The sequence below is a fragment of the Natrix helvetica genome, assembly GCF_964273705.1.
Source record: "Natrix helvetica genome assembly, chromosome: 3".
NCBI lineage: Eukaryota > Metazoa > Chordata > Lepidosauria > Squamata > Natricidae > Natrix > Natrix helvetica.
The window spans coordinates 122142195-122165472 of record NC_138549.1 but is presented as its reverse complement, the minus strand read 5'-3'; the positions used below and the strand labels follow the sequence as shown (position 1 = coordinate 122165472).

The 23278-nt window shown below is 38.9% G+C and overlaps 1 protein-coding gene across 1 annotated transcript in view; it reads left to right on the top strand.

The window, feature by feature from the left end:
- Positions 1 to 377: 377 nt before the first annotated feature.
- The window catches only part of FKBP5 (FKBP prolyl isomerase 5), a 50600-nt gene continuing 27699 nt past the window's right edge, over positions 378 to 23278 (top strand). The window contains exons 1-2 of the mRNA XM_081946341.1: positions 378 to 473; positions 21617 to 21743. Of these exons, the coding sequence (XP_081802467.1) occupies positions 21639 to 21743 (105 nt within the window). The 5' untranslated portion in view covers positions 378 to 473; positions 21617 to 21638. The remainder of the gene's footprint in view (positions 474 to 21616; positions 21744 to 23278) is intronic.

Genomic DNA, 23278 nt, shown 5'->3' with positions numbered 1-23278 from the left:
GTCCAGGGCATCCCTGAAGATTGCATTGGGGGAGGGGGTAGAGGCGCTATTGCCAGTTGAGCTAAGTAGCGGAGTTCATCTGGGGTGTGGGGGAAGAGACGCAAGGCTTGGGATTTCACTCTGCCTGGCTCAATCGATCAACCCTTAAAAAAAATATTTTCGCAGAAGCAAGGGAGGGCACGGTGACGGGGGGGCGGCGGACTGGGAACTCGAGACTTCGGACTCCCCTCGGGCGGCTAATTGTCGATTGGAAAAGAAGGCGTTATTTACATACGGGAAGGGAGAGGCGGCCAATGAGAGAGCGCTCTAGGTGCCGAGGCTCCTGACGGGCAAGCGCCAGGGCCAGTAAGGTACGGGAAGGCGGGCTTTTCGCGAAGGGGGACTCGCGGCCAGCGCCGGTAGCTCGTGTCATTCCCGGTTGGGTAAGGCGGCGGTGGCGGCGGCGGAGTCGGAGCGGACGGCGGCAAGGGCAGGTACCCGGCATTGGCTCTCGGGTTGGGGGCGTCTTGGCTTTGTGAAGAGAAAAAAAAGGCGCCCTGCCTGTGTGCCTCGTCTCCTCAGAAAAGCGGAGAGGTTTCTTGGCCGGGGTGACTCTACAACCTCATCAGTCGGCGTGCGGGGCATGGGGGGGTGGGAGGCTTTGCAGCCACCCTCCCTCCGGCCCCCTATCTTTCCCCCTCAGCCCCACTGGAGAGGCCTCTTTCATTCTCTTTCCTGCAGGGAAACCTCAGCAGTTCAGGCTCTGGGTCGCTGCTGTGTGGTGGCGACTTGCTCTCTCTCTCATCCTTGCAACAGCCGCCACTCATTCCCCCCAACCTCCCTCCCTCCGCCCCGCCGCCTCTGCTTTTCCAGGTCCGCTTCCCGGGGCCAACAGGCTTTCGGTTCCTTTGCAAGATGCTGAATGGAACGGGTCTGGTTTTAAAAGGAACGTTTGTGGTTAAACACGAAAAGAAAACGAGAAATAACACGCCCCTCACCATCACTTTGACATGGAAGCCGGCCTAAGGACGATTGCAAATGCTGCGTCTGATCTATGGGACGGGCGGGGAGAGAGAGAGAATGAAAGAGAGAGGGAGAAAGAGAGAGGGAGAAAAGCGCGAAGGAAGAGCCGGTTTACTCTCAGCACCACCCCGGAGCAATTACAGCTTCTGGGGATGTTGACACACCTTGCATTTGCAGCCTAGATTTCGTGTATGGTCCATTTTATAAACAATACAATCGTAGCAGTAAATGTTACTAGCACACAACAAGAGGAAGGAAGGAAGTTTTTTTGTTGCCACTCTCCCTTTTCTCTAATTGTGCAAGGATAATTTGGAATTTGGTTAGGGTGGGGAAGAGAGCCTCCTCTTGTTTCCTTCAATCACAGCCTTGGGAGATGGCTGGTTTGGAACTAGACTGCCAACCGAAGTTAAACATAAAGACCAGAGAAAAGACCTCATAGAGACAGTGAGCTATTTTTCTTTTGAGCCACTGTCTGCTAAAGAGATGTGTCCCCAAGTTCTCGTAACTTTCAATTTACCTGGCGGACTCTTACCTTTGTACCTTTTGGAGTTGGTTGGTTTGTGTGCTTGCTTCTACAGATTGAGAATGAAGTCTGGACAACAGTTTGGGCAGATTTATCATTTTCATTCTATACAGCCAAGCATATAATTATAGTCAGTAAGCTAAAGGTATTTTAAATGGGCAAGGCGTGTGTACCTATAAATTTTGGTCTCAATTGACAAAAACCAATGGAAATCTTCGTTCAGATATAAAGAGAGAGGAGGGAGAGAAAGAGAGAGTATTGTCCCAAGCTTAGATGCTTTAAAAAAGTGTCAGAATCTGCCTACAAATGTCTTGATATGTAAAAGAACAAAATAATGGACCCCGGGATCAAAAACTTTTCTATGCAAGATCCACTGAATTTATTAGCAAGGAAAAGCCCTACAAAATTAGGGTGAAAACATAGTTGTCCTTTTAGTGGTTCCTATTTATTTTAAATAGGGCTATGCATGGGAAACTGCTGTCAAATTTATGACTGAACCATGAAAACAAATGTATACTTGGTTGGTTTGTTTTGATTCATATGACCATCCGTCTCGACACAGACACTCTGGGCCATGAACAGTTATGTTACAACTAATTACATTGGTTAAAAATAACATTTCTGTAATAAACTTTAGCAACCAGATACTTTTATTTCTCTCCCCTCTAATTCATTGGTGAATACACTGTCATAAAATATTCATTGGTCAAAAAGTAGCATTAAAAGTAAAATTATTTATTAGATTTATATGTTGCTCTTATATTCTACAATTCTAGTAATGTTCCTTCCCCCACCTATTTTCCCCAACACAACAAACAACATGTGAGACGAGTTGGGGTGAGAAAAAAATGACTTATCCACAGCCAGCTTTCATGCTTAAGGGAAAACTAGAATCCATAATGTCCCAATTTCTAGTCCAGTGTCTTAATCACTGTACCAAAATGGATTCTTTGATAAAATATATATTTCAGGTTTATTTAAAATACCAGTAGTTTTTTCCGCACCCTTCACAGGGGTTATAATTGCACTTAAAGAGCACTTTTGTTTTGCAAAATTAAATGTTCATTACTAGAACCAGCTGAAAGATAGAAATTGGTGATGAGGAATTTTGAGTGAAAAATCTATTTGGGAGGACTGAAATCCCTTTAAGCACAGCTTCCTTATAGTTTTCATGTTGCATAGTAACACTTTTCAAGAATGCCTACATAGCAAAGACAGCTGTAAAAACCCAGAGTATGAAGGGAAACTTAAAGTTGTAAGAATAAGTGCTTTCAGTTATCTTCCATTAAACTTTATATTAAACTTCCTCTTTTGGTTAGTACTGTATTAATAAGGACTGCAGTTTAGAGCAATAGGAATTTTACAAATTAGTCAAAGTGTTTAAAATTTGAAAAATATTTTCATGCAGTTTATTTTGAAATTTGGTTTGTGGACATTTCATTGGGTTTGCTTTCTGCTTAAGGCATTATATACAGGAAAAGTTGTATAAATTATTTATGTTCATTCTGTTTAGCAAGCTACAGGTGAATTTACTTATTTAAATCATATTTAATGACTGAACCATCAGGATCTTTGTGTAGACATGAGAACTCGTAATATTAATTGTATCAAAGATTTAAGTTTTATGCAAACCTACAAATATCACTCTTATCTCACTCTGCATGCTATAATAGCCATTATTCTTCTACCTAAGCGATGCAAAAAATATATTGAAAAGAATCCCACCTATCTTCTCAGATGGAATAAAAGAGAAACTGCATAACCCAATGTAGTTCTTCCCATGTAGTAAAAGTTCAGAAGTGAATAGCAGAATATAGTTGAAAGTCTAGATAAAAAGGCCATAGCTGCAGATATATACATACATACATACATACATACATACATGTGTGTGTGTGTGTGTGTGCGCGCGTGCGCGCGTACGTACGTCTTTGGTTGTTCGGGTTTTTTCCCGCGCAGAATTGGAAGTATCTTCATGATATATAAATATATATTCATATATTTATTTAGCTGCCCATCTTGCATGAATCTGACATCTAATTGTACTTATATGTAATTATAGTGTCTTGGTTCTCCTCTTTGCCCTCTCTTAGCTTCAAGAGGGACAAGGTGTACTGTATCTGATTTATGGTCTCCTAAATTCCTGTCTAGATAGTTGCTGATAGTTTGGCTGGTGAGACTTAATACTGTGTTTATTTAGGTGCTGTCTCATTACCAAGCTTAACACATCTTTTTAAGTGTTCTCCCCAAGTAGCCATACAGCATTTCTTTCAGTTATGGGCAGCTTCCAGAATCGCTTCCAGTGCCGATTTTCTTTGCTTCTTTCCCCAATTCCTATACATTTAATTATTTGTATTCTGGAATATTTTTCCTTAAAAATATTTCAATTAATATGGGACAAGGAACAATGCCTCTTGTACCAGGTGTATCATCTTGAAGAATAACAGGGACCAAAGTTTGTTTCATGAAATAAAATCTCACATCATAAGTGCTTTTACTTGAATATATTTGGACTCTTCAAAGTGCCTTTAGATTCCATTGTAAAAAAATAGAAAAGGTTTATTATTTTGGATTTGGTGCTTTTTATGTTTTAATAACAGCAACAAAACCACTGAAGCCGAAACATGATTTGGCTCTGTTTTGATCTTTAAGTCTCAATTTAGTAGATGAGAATAAATGTATATTTCTGTCAAACAAGTTTAATAAATTATTTTTGGTATTGGTGGTGTATTCATATGACAAAGACTAGAATGAGAAAAATTGAAAACTTCTCCCAATATAACGAATTTAATGAAAAAGTATTAAGAAAAGGATGTTTGGTACTAATAAACTTCACAATTGTTCTTTAGAAAAGTTTAAGAAACCTTAATTTGGATGGCTAGTGTCATTCAAAAAGCACTGATCTGGGTTGGACAACATCCTAAACCATGTTTTGTTTAACCATTGTTTATTTAATAAACTATTACAGTAGATTAATTAACCATTGTGAATTATGGCATAGGGTGATGTGTGGAACAGTTCATTAGGTTTGATGAATATAACTTTTTCATTTTTAAAAAATAGTAATGACTCAAGCAGGCTTATTGTAGAAGGAAAATTACTCTTTTAACCCTATGGTCCAGGCAGACATTTGCTCTAGTATGAACCGTCCTCTGGCATAAGTGAAGATGAAATTTATTCTTAACTGTTTTATTTCATGGAATCTACAAGTTTAACCTTAGTCTGGAACTTTTGTTTGTGAATAAGACATCTAAAAAACTTTCCAATGGTGTTGCACATTGTCATGAACACATGTTCAGTACAAGTCAAGAATAAATTTTTATAGAACAGGATTTTCTACAAAAATGAACCTTATCAGTTGTTCCAGAGGTATCATGTCCTACAATACAGTATTTCAAATGGAGAGTCTCCTGGATCATATAATGGAACTGTATCAGATTCCAGAGCAGAATTTTACCTAGAGTAGAATCTCAGGTTTATAGTTTCTTTATAATCTCAGACAGACTGCAACTGATACAAATATTTGACCAGTTTCATAAAAGCATACATCTGACTGAGTTATGGTGTCCTTTTTAAGGTAGTAGCTGTGAAAATTTAAGTATTCTAGTATTGCTTTTAAATAATAATGGTGTTTATAAAATAGCATTTCTATAATTGGTTTTGATTACCCAATTATTTAATCTCAAGGGGAGTTAACCCCCTACCTTTTATTTACCTAATGACTTTTAAGTTAATTTTTGGCTCTGTAAAATGTAGAAAATCTGACTTTTAGAATTTGCTAATAGCAGGCCAATTGATTTTTATAAATGGATGGTTTTCAAAGCCTCTTTGGTTATTGACATAAAAGAAGTCATATAATTGAGTGCCTAAACAAGAACCCTTCAAGGTTCGGATTTGGTGGCTCACTAATAAATCTCTGAAAATGATGTAAACAGGACCATCATAAAGCAAATGGCAATGAATATCAGTATTCTGTGTAATAAAATTAAATGTTGTATGAGTTAATCAGCAGCAAATGTTTAAAGGCCAATTTGTACATTTGTTAACTAGTTTTGATAGAAATTTGTTAATATTTACAGTAGAGAATATTATAGGAATTTAAAAATAGTATATAGTTCAATTTTGCATGTTAATTTTGTGTTGTTCAGACAAATGAATAAAAATAGTTTTACTAAACTGTTTATTCTCCATAGTGAGGGGAGGAGTATTCAGGATGGGTTGACCTTGTACTCTCATTGATTGGGCTGAGTCAGATAAGCTCTTTGGGCCACGCCCTGGTCACCAGGTACCACCCAGTTATCGACTCAGCCTCTCAACGGGTGGCTGTGATCATCCCAAGCTCCTGGAAAATTTTAAAGAAAGAATTGAACTCACTGTTTACTTGATTGCATTCGCTGCCTCCCTGCCTGAGTGAGTAACTGGCTCTTGACTGATTCCCTGGCCAGGAAGAGAGAGAGAGAGAACATGCGCAGCAAGAGAGACCTAGAGCACTAATCAAAACTGTGGGCGAGGGGATGCTCCCCTGAAAGCCCCGGGAAGGCAGTCACGTCAGAGAGGCTCAGCCGGCGCTGTGGAGCGTTCCGCCGCTCCCCCCAGGGGGTCGAGCAGTGAACCGTGGCATTTTTAAATGCAGTGGAGCGCCCGCACCTGCCTGCGAGTGCTGGAAAGAGATAGCAGCCCACAGGAGCTCGCAAAGCTCGGAAGAGTGCGGAGGAAGTAAGAGAGAGAGCTCTCCAGTGGCAGTGGAAGCTGCACGGCAGCCCCAAAGGCACAAGCGGCTTCCACGTGTTCCTAGGGAGAGGAACGTTTTGAATTTGGAGCCGGTGGCCATTTTGGAACCACATGATCCAAGATGGCAGCGCCCAGCAGCACAGAGGATGCCGGCAGGACTCAAGCCTCCAGCCAGCAGCCCCACCGGATGAGCGGAGGAGCAGCTAACCAGGTCAGAGACTGCTACAGAGGCTGCTAAGGGAAGAGGAGGAGGCAAGACAAAGGTAAAGAGAAAGCATGTCTCCTCCAAGGGGGGCAAAGAGGCAGGTTGCAGCTCCAAGCCCCCAAAGTCTGGCTCCAAATACGAAAGGCTGAGGCACTGAGCCTTGGAGCACATTTGCCACAAGGCCAGCAGCAAGAGGGCCAGGAACCTGGGGAAGGATTTCCAGGGATTCTTTTTCTTGGCAGGACTGCAGATGGGGAACACGGGTGAGGATTCCCTTTGATACCTCGGGCACCTGGGGGGCTGCACAAGGATGGCAATCACCCCCACGCCCCACAGCAGTGGGACCCTCGCCACACCCCTTCCCATCCACACCTGCTGGCACAGAGGCAGGAATACCACCAACATCAGGGATACCCAACTTCCAGGATATGATGATGCGGGCCTTCCAGCAGTGCATGGCAGCAACCTTTCAGCAGCCACAGATGCAAACCCAGGCAGCCCCTCGTGCCTAGGGTCTCGGAAGGGATAGAGACTCAGGAGGAAGAATTTCCAGAATCACCTGCCTCCTCCCAGGGGGACAGCGATTCGGATTCCAAAGAGGGCGAAATCAGAGAGGATAGACTCTCTGAGGACGAAGGCATGCCTCCTCCCAAACCTACCTTCTCCGGATTGTTCCAGCCCTCTTTGTACAAATCCCTTCTGTTCAAGGCCAAGACATCTGCCAAGCTTGGTAACAGGCCAACAGAAGCCCCGGTATAACCCTAGGGGTTTTCAGCGGAAAACATTTTCGAGGAGCAGGTCATCGAGGCCCACACCCAAGTCTTTCCTAGACATGATCAAGTGGCAATGGGCCTCTCCCACGGCAGGCCCCATGCCCATTTCCACGGACAAGACCTTCTTCAACGTGGACAGGGACATAGAATAGAATAGAAATTTAATTTGTTAGCCGCACCCTCTCCGCAAGGGACTCGGGGCGGCGTACAATAAAATATACATACATACATATAAACATAAAAATACACACATATACATACATATACATACATGCATGGAGGAGGTAATAATTAAAAATACATTACATTAATAATAATAAAATTAAATTAGTCATTAAAATACCCCGAAATAATAATACAATTTAAAAAAGGACTGTCAGGAGGAAAAGGATAAACTACGGTTGAGCCCGGCCAGACAGTTGAAAGAGGTGGGTCTTTCGCAACCCACCATCGACACACCTGTCACGGCCCTGCATACGCCTACTAACATGCCAGGGGAACCAGAAGATGTCCTGAAGGCGGAAGACAAAAAAGCTGACCTCATCTTACAGAGGACACATCAAGCAGTGGCCTGGGCAGTGAGCAGTCACCACCGCCTCCTTCTTCAACCTTCTGCTCTGCTGTGGCTACAAGACCCGCAGCAGCGAATCCCCACTTCGGATGGCAGGGCCCACCAAGACATCAACAAGCTAGTGGCTGCCACCCAATTCTCCTCAGATGCTACCTTAGCTGCAGCCAGTTATGCCTCCAGGGCGATTGCCTCATCTGTGGCATCTCGCAGGCTGCTTTGGCTGAAGCAGTGGCAAGTGAAAATACACCACAAATGGCACCTGGCATCGGCCCCCTTCACAGGAGAATCCCTCTTTGGAGCAGCCCTCGACCCATTCCTGGTAGAGAACAAGGACAAGCGGAAGGTGCTCCCCACCATTCACAAGAAGTCCAACTTCAGGGCGGCGCCATACCCTAGATGCCCCAACTCCCGGGGGCAGGATTTCGGGTCCTCCTTCCGGGGTCAGGATTCCTTCAGGGGGTTGGAGTTTGGGTACTCGGGCCCCAGGCAGTACCAGGGAGGTTTTTCATCCAGGCAGAGATACCCAGATAGACAGCAGAGGGGCAGGCAGCAGAATAAGCCCTTTCGAGGGGGTGGAGGCGGACTCATTGTTACTTTTGTGCGGTAGGTCTCAGACCTTGACTCACCATCCTATGGTCAGGCGATTCCTCAAGGGGGCATCCAATCTTAAGCCACCTACGGTACACAGATACCCATCCTGGGACTTGCATAAGGTGTTGGATGCTCTGACAGGCCCTCCTTTCGAACCCTTGTGAACTGTCTCTTAAGTTTTTGACTCTTAAAGTGGCCTTCTGGTGGCCATCACCTCAGCCAGGTGGATATCCGAACTACAGGCTCGGTTGGCCAGAGAGGATCTCTGCGTGTTCCACCAGGACAGGGTGGTACTAAGGTTGAACCTCTCCTTCATCCCTAAGGTGTGCTCCTGCTTCCATCGCTCGCAGGAATTGATATTGCCCAATTTCTGCCCAGACCCCTCTCACCCGTTTAGAGAGGAAGTGGCACACCCTAGATGTAAGGAGGGCTCTGAGGATTTACCTCAGAAGAACCCGGTCGAACAGGAAGTCTGAAGCCCTGTTTGTCTCTTTCCAGCCGGGATCCCTGGGGAACAAGGTGACATCCACCATCATAGGCAGGTGGTTATGAGCCTGTATTGTTACTGCCAACCAAGCACAGGGTCTGCAAACACCGAGCTCTATTATAGCGCATTCCACACGAAGTGCGGCCACCTCAACGGCCTGGGCTACCCAAGCCTCATTGACTGAGATCTGTAAGGCAGCTACGTGGTCTTTCCCCTCACCATTCGTGAGGAACTACAAACTGGGATCCTTTGCTACTGCAGAGGCTTCATTCGGGCGTAGGGTGTTGCAGGCTGTGCGCAGGGCGGAGGTGACGCCTCACCAGGCATAAGGTTTGTGCGAGCTCTTAACATGGGTAACCCTCCCTAGGGACATGTAGGCTTTGGTGCGTCCCATCCTGGATACTCCTCCCCTCACTATGGAGAAAGGGCGTTGGTACTTACCTGATACGCCTCTTCTCATACTGGGGGAGGAGTATCCAGCCCCTCCCTGATATGGTTATGTATCATGAGCATTATTTTTGATGGTTGAGCTATTCTGTTGAAGAAATAAATAAAGGTTGAAACTAAGATAAAGTCTGGAGTGGATGAACCAGAGAGTCGGATAAGGTTCTTCGCCGATAACTGGGTGGTACTTGGTGACCAGGGCGTGGCCCAAAGAGCTTATCTGACTCAGCCCAATCAATGAGAGGATAAGGTCAACCCGTCCTGGATACTCCTCCCCCACTATGAGAAGAGGCGTATCAGGTAAGTACTAATGCCCTATCTATAGACTCATAGATCAAAGCGAAAGTTATATATAAAGGTGGCAATTTTTTTAAAAAGTAACAATGTTTACTTCCATCCTTGTGTCAATTACTTAATGCAAGAAAATATTGATAAGTATGGCAGGCTAAGAACAGGAATATTACATGGTAATAAAGATAAGATCCCAAATTTGTGTTATATTCAAGTATAAAACTTTACATTTTCTCATTCATTCCCAGCTGAGTTAGTCAATTTGTTACATTGTTGATCAATTACTCAATACTAATGAGTATAGAATTATAATAAAAATAAGAGGTTTCAACCCTTCAGATACTGCTTGCGTTTTACATTTGTCAAAGAAATGTGCATATTAATTGCTTAATATACTTACCCACACGTACAACAGAGATTTAGAATTTACTATCCAAGAAAATTTATTTTCTCTACATGGCAGTATTTTGCATTTTGTAAATGTGAATTAAGAATGAAAGTTAAAAGTAAGATATATTTAAGAGAAATGGGACCCATGAAGTCTTCATATAGTGTTTTTCAGCATGAAGTATAAAGAAAGAGAAACTATTCTCCACACAAATTGTGTTATATAAATTGAAAAATGGATTAGCTATTATGTATTGTCTTCCAATGCAGCTTCTTGAATATCTTGAGAGCCAATGATTGGAACAGAGGGGGGAGAGGGCTGAAAAACTTTATTCTGTTAATAAAATTAAACTAAGAGGTATTTTTAGACCCGTTGTCCTATTTCTTGTTGATTAATTTGCTTTGGGTAATTTGCTTTGTTCTCCAGTTATGAATATCTATAACTTAGCAGTAAATTGTAATATTTTTACTATTGTAGTATTTTTTATTTTATTTTTAGTATTTTTAATCTTTGATACACAATTTTCTCCCTGTAACTGCTACTCTTGTTACAATATGCTGGACTTTTATTTAGTAAATTACTGATCTTACACAGTACTAGAAAAATATCGAAGTGTTGTATATTAAATTGCTTCATCAACAGATGAAGATATTGAAATATTTTAGTTCCACAAGTCTCCTCACCCCTGATCCTTTAAATATTTACAGTAGATTATTGCAGAAATTTTTATTTCAGTGGTTCAAAATAGAAACAAGTAATGCTTTGATTGAAGTTTATTTTGTAACTATTTCCATCTCTGTCTCCAGCCACCCTGCCTCTAGCTTCTAGGGACAGTTGACATGTAATGTTGATCAATAGTAAAAATGATTTGTTTAAAACATTATTTCAAATATTTTTGAAAAATTAGTATTGCCACTTGGGGGACCTAGGACAATTTATATTCCAAATTGTTGTGAATCTTGCTGAATTTGATAAGGTAATTGGAAAAACAAGTGGGAAGAAAGCCATGAATTATGTAACATTTATGATGGATGATAATGCCAAAAATAACGCTTGGAAATTGTAAAAAATCTGGAAATTCAATTTTTGGTTAATAAACCTTTAAGACCAATATGCCTAGTTTCAATAAGAAATTCGGTCAGAGACTACATTTAATTGCCTTACTGCAGTTAACAGTAATGTCAGAATAAAAGTCTATTTGACACACTGATTTCAGCCACTTTATTTAAATGCTATACAGTTGATTTCTTCATACTATGTATAAAATTGTTACTGGTAGTTAATTGCTAACAGTTTTCTCAACATATGACAAAAGACAATTGTCCTGTTCAGAAATTTGATATTTAAAGGTATCCCTGTATCTATACTGTACATTGTTGATTCTTATGAGGTTACTGAAGAATGACACTTAGGAATTCTTAAAAGGAAAAATCATTGTTTGTTTATGAATGATAACCAAAACCATAGACCATCATAGACTCCAATTATTTAAATTATTTAAAACTTTTAAATCAGAGCTCTCAAACTCAAATCATTTTTCCAATTTGCTTGCTTCCTTTGACAGTGTGCCAGCAGCTGACAGTTACACAAATAGTGAAGAATGGTGGCAGTGTTTGTCATAAGGTGATTAAATGCAATGCCAGAAATGCAAATCTGGCCAAACTTGTCTGCTGGTCTCATCCTGGTTAGACATTGGATTGGACACTGTCAAAGAATATGATGGCTGCAAGTTAATTTATCAGAATCAGAAACCATCTCTGGAGAATATATTTCCATGCTATTGCCAAGAAAACTGCATGTTGTGTCCATCAGGAATGAAGATCAACTTGAGGGTATTTTTATCTTTTATTTTAAAGACCATAATTATATTTATGGTGAAAATATGAGCTGGGGTCTGAAGTTTTACTGTTTCACTTTCTACATTTTTAGAATGTATTGCATTCTGCATTAGGGATTTTAAAGTATCGTAAGCCATTTTAAGAATTATCAATAAAATTGGAGAATTGGTGAAAAACTAAATATTAACTAAAATTTAATTTTACATTAAATACATTTTACATTTAAACATTAAAGTGCAGTGGTACAATTGGTAATTTCTGTATAGTGGTGGAGATCAGATTGCATTTGTAGCCATTGCATATATATTTCACTAAAGGTTTTTGCATGAAAAGATATTGAGAATGCTTGCAAGGGCTTGGCCTGGATAGCAATACCATAAATTGTTTACCAAAGATAAAACAGATTGAATTCAGTGGAACTTACTTATATATTAAAATAAGTACTGGATTGCAGAGAAGCCCAATCCAGTTCTTCCATTAAATTAGATGCCAACATTCTAATTAAAGTCTTAAAATGCTAGTTGAATATTGGCTTTCCATAGAATGAAAAAAACATATGTATATGATAGGGAGACATCTGCAAATGACTAAACAATTAGCAGTTTCCATGATGTTAAGGTGCCGTTTTTCCTCTTCTGAAGAGATGCTAACATGTTCTGGAAAAGAAGTGGTAGAAAGGGAAATGTTATTATTAGACAATAGCCTTTTGATCTGACCCAGATTCCTTCAATTACTCAAAATGGTATTTACAAAACATATTTTTTAAAAAGTTAATTTACTTTGGTGTTTAGAAAATATTGCCATGGAAATAGATAAGACTAAATTAAATGAACAATATCTGTAATTATTATTAGAGTTGGGAGTTATTAATATCCTGAAACTTCAGTTAAAACTTGATAGAACGTGATTAATTTGCAATTTAAACATCCTTCCCTTTGTTTCAATCCATGTATTCCTCATATAATTTGTTTGCATGACCAAAGTACCAGTACTTATTTTTTTATATTGGTCATTCCTTTTTCAACATTCCTTTATAATCCTCTCCTGTTACCACATATACTTTTAAATCAATCCGTTCCCAATATTCTCCGAATATACCCAACTTTTACAAGAGAGTGCATAGAATAACATGTTTATACATAGCCATTTTGCTTTTTTCATCAAACATTTGTTTCTCATAACATATCATATATTACATACTATGATTCTATTTGCATTTGATCTACTTCATTAATTTTCTCTTGAATACTATGAAAATATTCAAACTTCTGTACTTGGTCTAATTTTGTATCATTATGTATGATTTTCAATTATTCACTTGCCATATTAAACAGAATTACATTGATTTTTAATGCATTAATTTTCACATCAATATTCATTGCTTTATTGAATTTAATATACATTGCAAATCATTTGGATTTTCAACCAACATCATGGCATTGTTTACATATAGAAATTCATAGACATTCCCCTATCAACACCTACCAACCATAAGCATACCTTATTTTCAAATATATGTTAATACATTTGTATGCATTTATCCATAAACATATTAAACAGTTGAGAGGGCATCATGTATCCCTTATGTTTGTCTCTTCTTGATGGTGAATCAGTAATTAATGAATAGTTATTTTTATTCATGCTTTGCTTTCATTATATACTGATGTTATGACATTAAATAATCAACATTCATCTTTATTTTTACCTAGTTCAACCCCATTCATTAGTATGCCCCTTTTCCACACTTTTAGGAAACCTCCTTTTAAATAAATTATTTGCTGAAGAATAAAAATCTGGTTGCATGTACTTTTACTACAGATTGTTTCTACTACTACAATTTTGTTCATTGCCATCTTCTAGCATCTATACTCCCTCAACAAGAATTCTTCCAAACACTTTGTCAGGCAAATTGTTGTTACCTTTCCCTTTGTATAAGAGAACAGAAATACCATTCTTCCAATGATCAGACACAGATGGAGTCGTCACAAACTCCAGTTATGACCATCAGTTGGCCCAAAATATCAGTCATTGAGCGAAGTGGCAGTTAAGAAATATGCTATGTGCCTGCTTCTCTTAAAGACTGCAATCCCAGTTCTCTCATTGCAGTTGTTAAATGCAGTGCTGGGAAAGGGCCTGGGCCTTCCAGGTGGTGGGGCATCAAACCCAGGAGGCCTGGACCCTCTATCTACCCACCAGGAAGAATAGTCATGAGCACGATAGCATTTGCTAGTATTTTCACCAAATTTGAAGTCTCAGGACACTAACAAATGCCATCTTTCTGAAATGTTTAGAATCCATTTGTGAGGGGAAAACACTAGTAAACGCAATGCTTTGAGTCTTGAACAAAATTGAACTATATACTATTTAAATATTGGCGTTTGTTAGCGGTTTTGCCAGATTTGAGGTCTGTTTGTCCAGATTTTCAGACAAGCAAAATCAATGGTTTTCTCCAGAAGGGAAAACGATAACGAATCTGAGCATTCTGAAAGGCTCAGGATGCTGTCATTCACTAGTGTTTTCACCAGGTTTAAGGTCCCTTCCTCCATCATGTGACAGGATTTCCCTCCCTGCATAAAGGGGAGAGAAAATCCCTCAGCGCACTGAGGGAATGGACCCCAAATCCAATGTCCCTTCCACTTGGAACCTTTCCTGCCAGCTTCCCTGTCACGATGTTAAAAAGTTTGCTAGGCCTGAACTGCCTAAACTGACACTCAAGAGTTAAACTAAGAAAGCTTTATTGCGCAGGTCATAAAACAAAAAGTTCTTATCTGAAAGTGATTTATTGCGCATGCGTTTACACATTCCAAAATTCCTTTCTTCTTTGTTTGGCTGCCAGCTTGGCAGACGTAGCTTTCATTATCAAAATGTAACCATTAGTTATTTCTGTTTCATTTACTTTTTATTTTATTATTAAAGTTTGTTTATTAATTAGAATACTTTTAAAGACTTTTATTTTTTTCTCAATATCTCAAAAGATATGCGGAAGGGAATCAGCCACGGTCCATTGATCTCAGATTTCCCCAGGGCATTTTTCCCCTGACATTCCCTGTGGACTTTCTGGGGAAGCCAGCAGAGAAGACTGCAAAGATGATCACATGATCAAAGGACACTTGGCAACCTGTAATAAATGCAAATAGGATGCCAAGCACTCAAAATGTGGTCATGTGACTAAAGGCAACCAGCAAGTTGTTTTACAGCAGCCAGAAGTTATTTACGTCCATAAAGTATTCGTTCCCAGGAGTTGCTGAGTATGAATGGTCCTAAAACAATTGTAAGTCGAGGACAAGTTGAACAACCATTGGATAAACAAATCACATTCATAAACCTCAGCTGCCTCCAGTCCACTAACCCACCAGCTAGAAGATACATATAGTATATAAACCCATTCTACATATGGTACTTTAGTAAAATTGCTTACAATTAAAGTGACGCCTCTAAGTTAAAAGTTTAAAACTGCATTGGATTCATTTCTCATACTTGATACACAATCCAGCAGTATTCCTTTCCATTTTTTTCCTGTTTCATTTAAGAACTGACACAAGCCATTCAGATGGAATTTAAATAAAAAATGACTCCATTCAATTGCAGATCTAGCTGGTGTTCCAGACAGTTTGAAAATGCCTTGATTTATCATTTATGACTTCCAAGTAACGTATAACACGGAGAAATTTGGCTTCAGTTGAATTCTGGCACAAAAGTAGCAGACAACATATTTAAAACATGTATTAACAATATATACATGCTTCTGGATAGCTGGATTTTCTTACACTGTACCCAGTAATGGCAGGGCTAGTTATTCCAGTTGCCGCTCCTATAATGCCCATAATACCCTGGAATATGTCTCTGTGCTTTATTCATAATTCAGGCTGAGTCATATGTGCATGCATATATGAGGGAATGACAGCACTTTCTTAACTTGTTTGTTTATGTCTTGGCTTTTTGTATTTAAGATAAAAATTTGATACAGGTAGTCCTCGACTTGCAACAATTCATTTAGTAACTCTTAAAAGTTACAACGGTATTGAAAAAGTGACTTATGGCTGTTTTTCACACTTATAACAGTTGCAGTATCCCCATGATCATGTGACCAAAATTTGGATGCTTGGCAACTGACTCATATTTATGATGGTTGAAATCTTCCATAGTCATGTGACCGTCTGATGAGCAAAGTCAATGGGGAAGCCAAATTCACCTAAGAACTGTGACAATAAAGGTCATAAAATTTGGCAAAACCTACTTAACAAATTTCTTGCTTAACAACAAACATTTTCAACTCAATTGTGGTTGTAAGGCAAGGACTTCCTGTATTTGTCTGAAGGTAAGGAGTTTGCAGCATACAAAACAAATAAAGCTTTGCCAAACATTTCTTGGACAGCATGTATATTGCTAGGCCTTCAATCCACTCTGACATAATTAGCATCATAAATCATGTGAGCAGAGTAGAACTACAGTAGGTAGATAAGACATACTTGCAGCTTTAATTTCTTTACTGTTTGCCTTCTCTTTCTTCAAATCCATTATATATATATATATATATATATATATATATATATATATATATATATATATATATATATGTGGTATTATAAATAAAAATTCCTACATGCTGAATGTATTGTTTATAATAGGGAAAGTTATTAAATTGAGCCTATGTGTTTCATCACAATGCTTTAATATTTCCTTATTCCAGGCGTAAGCAACTTCTTTTGCTTTTTTAGCAAAAATAAAATTGACATCGATTATTAAGACCCATAGTTACCATAAACCTAAATTCTCTCTTCCAGATAAATAATTCCACCTATGATATCATTGCATCTTTGGATACATCTCTTATGTTTGACATTGTTTTGCTGGTCATTTGTTAAAAAAAAAAGACCTCTGTATGAGGAGAAGGCTTCTTGACCATTAAGCTCACATAATGCATACAGCTTTCATTGAAAGCTGCGATGGAAAACTGTAATTTACAGTCAGTTTTTTACCTCAACAGCAACTACAGCATAATAATAGTATATTGCATTTATGGAGCGTCAGTCTATTTACAGTGTATGTACTTATATGTTGTTCCATTCTTTTATTTCTTTATAAATGTATGAAAAGATGATTAAAGGAAATGAAAAGCATGGAAAAAGGAACAGCAAAAGAATGTTATATTGCATGCCATTCAGCCAATTTTTAAAGTAATCATTACAACTTAATCATATGAAATAATATTCATTAGTACTTATTATAGTTGCACTAAAAAGGATTATCATCTACATTTTGCATGCCATATAAACTGAAAAAACCTGGACAAGTGAAATTCATAATTAGCATTTAATGATTTAGCTGGAATTTTTAATAAGAATATTAAATATTTTAATTCAGTAACATGTAATTGAGTAACTTACATTGTTTAGGTTTTAGGACAAAAAAATCCAGCTGGAAATGTAATGTATTAAGTTTAACATTCCTCAAAAATAATTGCGGCTGTGCTTGATCGCCACCTGAGGATGTGTTCATGAACAGCGTGAAATATTTAGCGGATTTTTTGGTTGGTACCCAATTTGGTCGTGATCAGAAGCGTTGGTGACACGAGGTTCCACTGTATAGTGGATCCAGAATAATAGATAATATTAAAGAAAAGTTATGAACTACAAAGGAAAAGTTATGCAAAATGAAATGATTGTAAAATATGCAATCCAGCCCATACTTAAGTAACTGGTTTATTGGAATGCCATGAGGGTATTTTTGCAAATATTTTATTGAAATCAAATTATGTTATAGTTATAGCATTCCCATTATCCAATAAGGAAATTTTAGAATCAAAAAAATGAAATGTTAACCTTTCAAGAATTGTTCTTGATTTAGGATTCCATATCTGGATTGCAAATGCCTGGACAACTACTACATAAACATTTTTTTTCTATCCATTTACTATACATTGTGGTTTTCCAGATGTTTGTAGCATATATGTGGTAGCCCTATTCTTGGCAAATCCATGCTGATTTCTGATCATTATCACATAGTTTTCAAGAGGCTTGGTATATTTATTAAACTCTCCATGAGCTAGTCTAGAGTCTTCCTGAATTTTGAGATTCTACTGTTTTCTAAATCCCTGAAATTTGCTTGCTCCTCTTTTTGAAGATAGAGTAGTATCTGCCCTCTCCAGTAATTTGGTACTTCATGATAATTTTAATGATATGTAAAGTTTTAACCTGATCATCACCAGAGTTGCATTTTAATCTCTTGAATGGAGATTTGAATTCATTTAAAATAAATAGATATCCTCTGACTATGCTTCTGCCAATTTTGAACTTCAGTCCTATCCCTTCATCTTGCTTTTCAAGTTCCGTGGTAAAATATCTTCCTATTATTGTGGAAGATTGAAACAAAGTAAGCATCAAACAGTTCTGCTTTCTCTTTGTTATCTGTCATCTGTTAGCATCCTGTCATCTTCATAAGCAGCTGGTACTGTACTTTTATTCTTTTATTTTCTCTTTATTTTAAACATACCTGAAGAATCCTTTCTTTATTCTTAACATTATTGGCCAGTCTTGGCTCATTTTGAACTTTTATGACATTGTCTTTACTGTTCCTTTTCAGTGTATTTCTTCTTTGATGATCTGTCCTCTTTTGTACTACGTACTTAACATTTAAACAAAAAAGATGTCCTTGCTTACAGAACTTCACTAAGATTTTTTGAGAAAGCTGTCCTTTATTTTTTCTTCATTGGAAGTATTTGTAATTGGGTTTTTAATTTATCTTGCTTTTAGTAATTATCAGTATTCTTAAGCACGTTTACTCTTTAGCTTCTTCTTGTCATGGATCCTACTAGCATTGTTCTGCATTTATTAAATCAAGCAATCCTTCCTTTCTTCCCTCTTCATTCTCCCTCTGTATTTCTTATTCTTGCTTGCTTTCTTTCTTTCTCTCATAGTTCAAGATTCATGTTCAGTGATGTTCAGCTTCAATGTAAGTCATGTCCTTTTTACGTGCAATTTTTTTATTGGACTGAATGTGGAAACTATAAATATCATATTCAGTGAAAAATATGATAGTGTTAGAAAGGCGTCAATTCTATTTTTAAACCAGATTTGATACACATTATCCACCGGATCAGCGTTTTCTTTTCTAAATAGATAAACATAGTGTTCATGAGTGCGCAAAAAATCGAGTGGAAGGAACTTTTGACTTTCTGCAGGCTTCCCCATTTACTTTACCTCTAGGAAGCTGGCAGGGAGCATCGGAAACCACATGACTGAATACTAAAATATAACCTATCATGTTGTTGTTTGTTGTTTTAACCATTTAGTCATGTCTGATTCTTGGTGACTTTATAGGCAAGTGCTATACAGACAAGAAAAAAAGATTCTTCATCTGTGACTTCTGTTATAGAATAAGGTTCAGAAAAAAAGTGGCCTAATGTTTTAGTATTTGAAATGCTGAGTTATGATCATAGTAGCACAGAAGGATACTTCATTTTGCTATCATGTGTTGTTTTCCAGCCATCTCAATCTGGAAAGAAATAAAATATTAAATGACTGTCAATATTTTCGGTGTCTTCTACTAATGTGCTGGGTTGTGTTTTTCAAATAACAGATTTGGAACAATTAAAATGCTAGAATTGTGTTCTTCAGCTTTTCTGAACATATTTTTCTTTAGCTGTTGAAATGATAACTACAGATGGTCATTAATATGTGCCTGAGCAATTATCTGTCTTTTTGATTAAAGATCAGACATGATTCTCCACTTAAACACTTGTCTAATGCTTTCTATAACAAAATTGTATTTGATTTTTCCAAACTCCCTTTTTATGCAGCTCAGTTATTTTATTATTTTTTCTTTATTGGTTAACATTTATGAATTGTCTAGCTCTAGAGATCCTGGGCAGAGAAAATAAAACTCATAAATATAGTATTGTATAAAGACAAAAAAGTCTGGATAGTGGATGTGCAATAATGGAGATAGTAGAGAATTGGAGGAAACCATAAAATTCAAATATCTGCAAATAGAAGTTGAAGGACTATGGTAAAAAGAAGCAAAAATATTACCAATAATAATAGCATCTTGGATGCAATCCCAAAACTATCTGGGGGCAGCACTTGAACACAACTGGCATTGACAAAATCACTATCAGTCAATTGCAAAAGGCAGCTTTACTGTACTTGGAACAGCTTACATCCTGCAATGATACCTCTAATGCCATCAAACAACATCTACCTGAGAAGTTTTTTTCTCCTCTTCCTCCATCACCTCACAAAGTATTCCTGCTTCCCTCTCTGCCGCTCCCCTTTCTATCTTGTTTGGCTGCCTTTCCTCCCTGTCATAAATCCCACCCTCCCAGCCCCATCTTATTTTCTAACCACTCATCCCATTCTACCCATTTTGCTGCCTGTTGTAGATGCTTTTTCTATGATCAGTCATACTTCCTGATCTAGGATATATCCCTCCTCCTTCTACCTGCTCCTTAAATCCATTCTTTTTTCCATCCCAGAATCTGATTTTCTCCTGCTGGTCTTCCCAATGTAGGATACTACTTTGTCCAATCCAGGATTTAGCTCAATTCTTCCAGATGTACTTCATTGATTATTTTTGTTGTTCTTGTTCCCGTGTTGTTTTCATTACTTCAGAATCATGGGTAGAAAAGAGATACACTTCAGGTCGTATAATGTACTTTCTGTGTGTGAAGGTAAACATGATTCATTTGACCACAGAGTTCACTGGTGATGGGCCAGTTACTGTTTCTCAGCCCAGCCTGTGCAATGTTGGTTTTTGAGGGGGGAGGGGGAATAAACCTTAGAGGTGACTGTCACGTAACCATCTTGAGCTCTCAGAAGAAATTTTGGATATAAATGCATAAATTAATAAATATATTTTCTGTGTCCCATTAAGGAAAACAAGTATCTCTCCGAAGTGTCCTTTTAAAAGAAAGGTCTACTATGACATATGAAACTTTTTGCCTTTTCTTGTTCTCTCCCCCATTTTTCCTTCTCTTTTTTTCGGGAGGCAGGAATGAAAAAACAGAGATAGATTTTGTTGTTCTGAAGGATATCAATTAGAGGTAGCTGGGTAACTTTGGAAGTTATACAAATTTTCTTCTTATTTATTTATTCATTATTAGGTAAATAATGAAATATCTAAGATTTTTCCACATCCAACAGTAGCAAAAATAGGTCCAAATTCAAATAATATTGTAGAAGTCTCCTTAACCTTCTGAATGCTCATATTGATACTTTAATAAAACTAATAATAATTGTATTTATTTATAAAATGTACATATCACAATAATTTTCTAGGACTCGGGTGCTAATAAATTTATTTAAAATATTTATATCGTATTTCAAGATGTCCACAGTTCTTCCTGAACTGTGATCTATTTCTTTCTTCTTTTTAATTCATTTCTGTCAAGAACCAAGTAGCCTTTTGGGGTTACAACTGGTAACCTGCGATACATGTGTTCTGTGGCATTTCAACCTACTTCTTATACTAGTAAAAATACTACAGAAATTTAATGTGCCTCCCAGATTTCATTGGAATGGGAATAAAACCAAGATGGTAAAAGGAAGAAATAGAAGTAGCAAAATGACTTTGTCCACTATCATTATCAGCTGCTTGCATTATCTCTGTGGGAAAAAGGCTCTCCAACCATGTATTAATTTTTTAATGATTTCTATTATTTATATTCATTTATTATTAACATATGGAGAAATTGTCATGTAATAGATGGCAGCATTTGGAGTAACATTCAATAGGACAGTTTATCATAATTCATTCAAGTTTGTATTTGTTTGCAAAGGCTCTGCCTATGAAATGAGACCATGACAACTGATGAGGCTACAAAGAAGGAAGGCGAGGTCCAAGCAGCAACTCTTTCTGAACAAGGTGAAGATATAACACCAAATAAAGATCGAGGAGTTCTGAAGGTAAGATTGTAGGAGAAATGAATGTTCAAATGGCAGCACACTTTCCCTGTCCCATCTCCATTACAGTAATGCAGTGCTTGTCTATAGTAAGTTTTAACAGAAGCAAAAAAAGTGGGATAAGTACAAGATACTGTATAACACATTTGTAAAATTTGGGTGTTTCCAGAGGAATTAAAAACTAGCTCCTGAAAAATAATGTATTTTACTGTGTTTCCCCGAAAATACGACATATCCTGATAATAAGCTATGCCACATTTTTCTGGTGGACAAAAATATAAGCCCTCCCCCGCAGATAAGCCCCCTGGACAACCCCCACCTCCGACCAGGCAGAGCGCCGCCCACCAACCTAGCAGTATCCTGAAGGTGCCAAGCCACGGGAACCGGGGGGGGGGGAAATGTGATCACATTGCTTGGTGCCTTTGGGATACTGCTAGGTTGGTGAGTGGTGCTGTGCCCAGCTGAAGAGGGGGGTTGCCGTGCGGCTGCTCTCTTGCTAGCAGGCTCCCAAAGAGTCGGGCACAGCAGCCACCCGGCAAATCCCCTTTCCAGCCGTGCAAAGCGCCATTCACTGACCTAGGGGTATCGCCAAGCCATGTGAGCACCTGTTCTCCGCTGCCTGGCTCCTGTGGCTTGGCGACTTCGAAATGCTAGTGAATGGTGCTCTGTACAGCTGGAGAAGGTAGTTGCGCGAGCAGCTGTTCCACTTGATGCCCTGGCCCAGCTCTCCTTGCAGAGCCAGGGCACCTCCGCTGCTGCCGCCATCCCAGCATGGCTTTTTCGGCAGCTTCCAAACTGAGTCTTCCGGCAGTGGCCGCTCTGGGCGTATGCTCTATGGTTGTGGGCTGGCTGTCGGCAGAGTGTACAACCATAGAGCATATGCCCAGAGCGGCCCCTGCCAGAAGACTTGGTTTGGAAGCCACCGAAAAAGCCATGCTGGGATGGCGGTGCCGGAGGTGCCCTGGCTCTGCAGGGAGAGCTGGGCCAGGGCATTGTGAGGCTGGGAGGTGCGTGAGCGAGAGCAGAACAGCCGCTCGTGCAGCCCCCCTCTCCATGCAGAGCGCCATTCACTGGCAGTTTGAAAGTGCCAAGCCGCGGCAGCAGCGCAACACAACCATTCCCCCATGAGGCTGTGCCTGGCTCTTTGGGAGCCCGCTCGTAAGAGAGCAGCCGCCCGGCAACCCCAAAACAATAAACCCTCCCCTCATAATAAGGCCCAAGCCATATTTTGTGTGTAAAAAGAAAATAAGACCGGTAGTAACTTTACAGTTCAAATTTAATCTTGTGATTAAATTTAATCTTGTGATTAAATGTGAAAAGGGGGATTTAGCTAGATGAAGAAGCCATAATGACATAGAGAACTGCATTTGACTTTTCAGTATGTTGTGGTCAAACTACCTGGGCTTTTTAGATCATTAACTGATACTGTAGTTGAATACAGTGTAAAATAAAAGAACCAGTTTGGCTACTACAGCAAAATTTGCAGTTTCTTAATAAATAGCATTTTGTTGCATTCTCTACAATGAATGAAACAAATA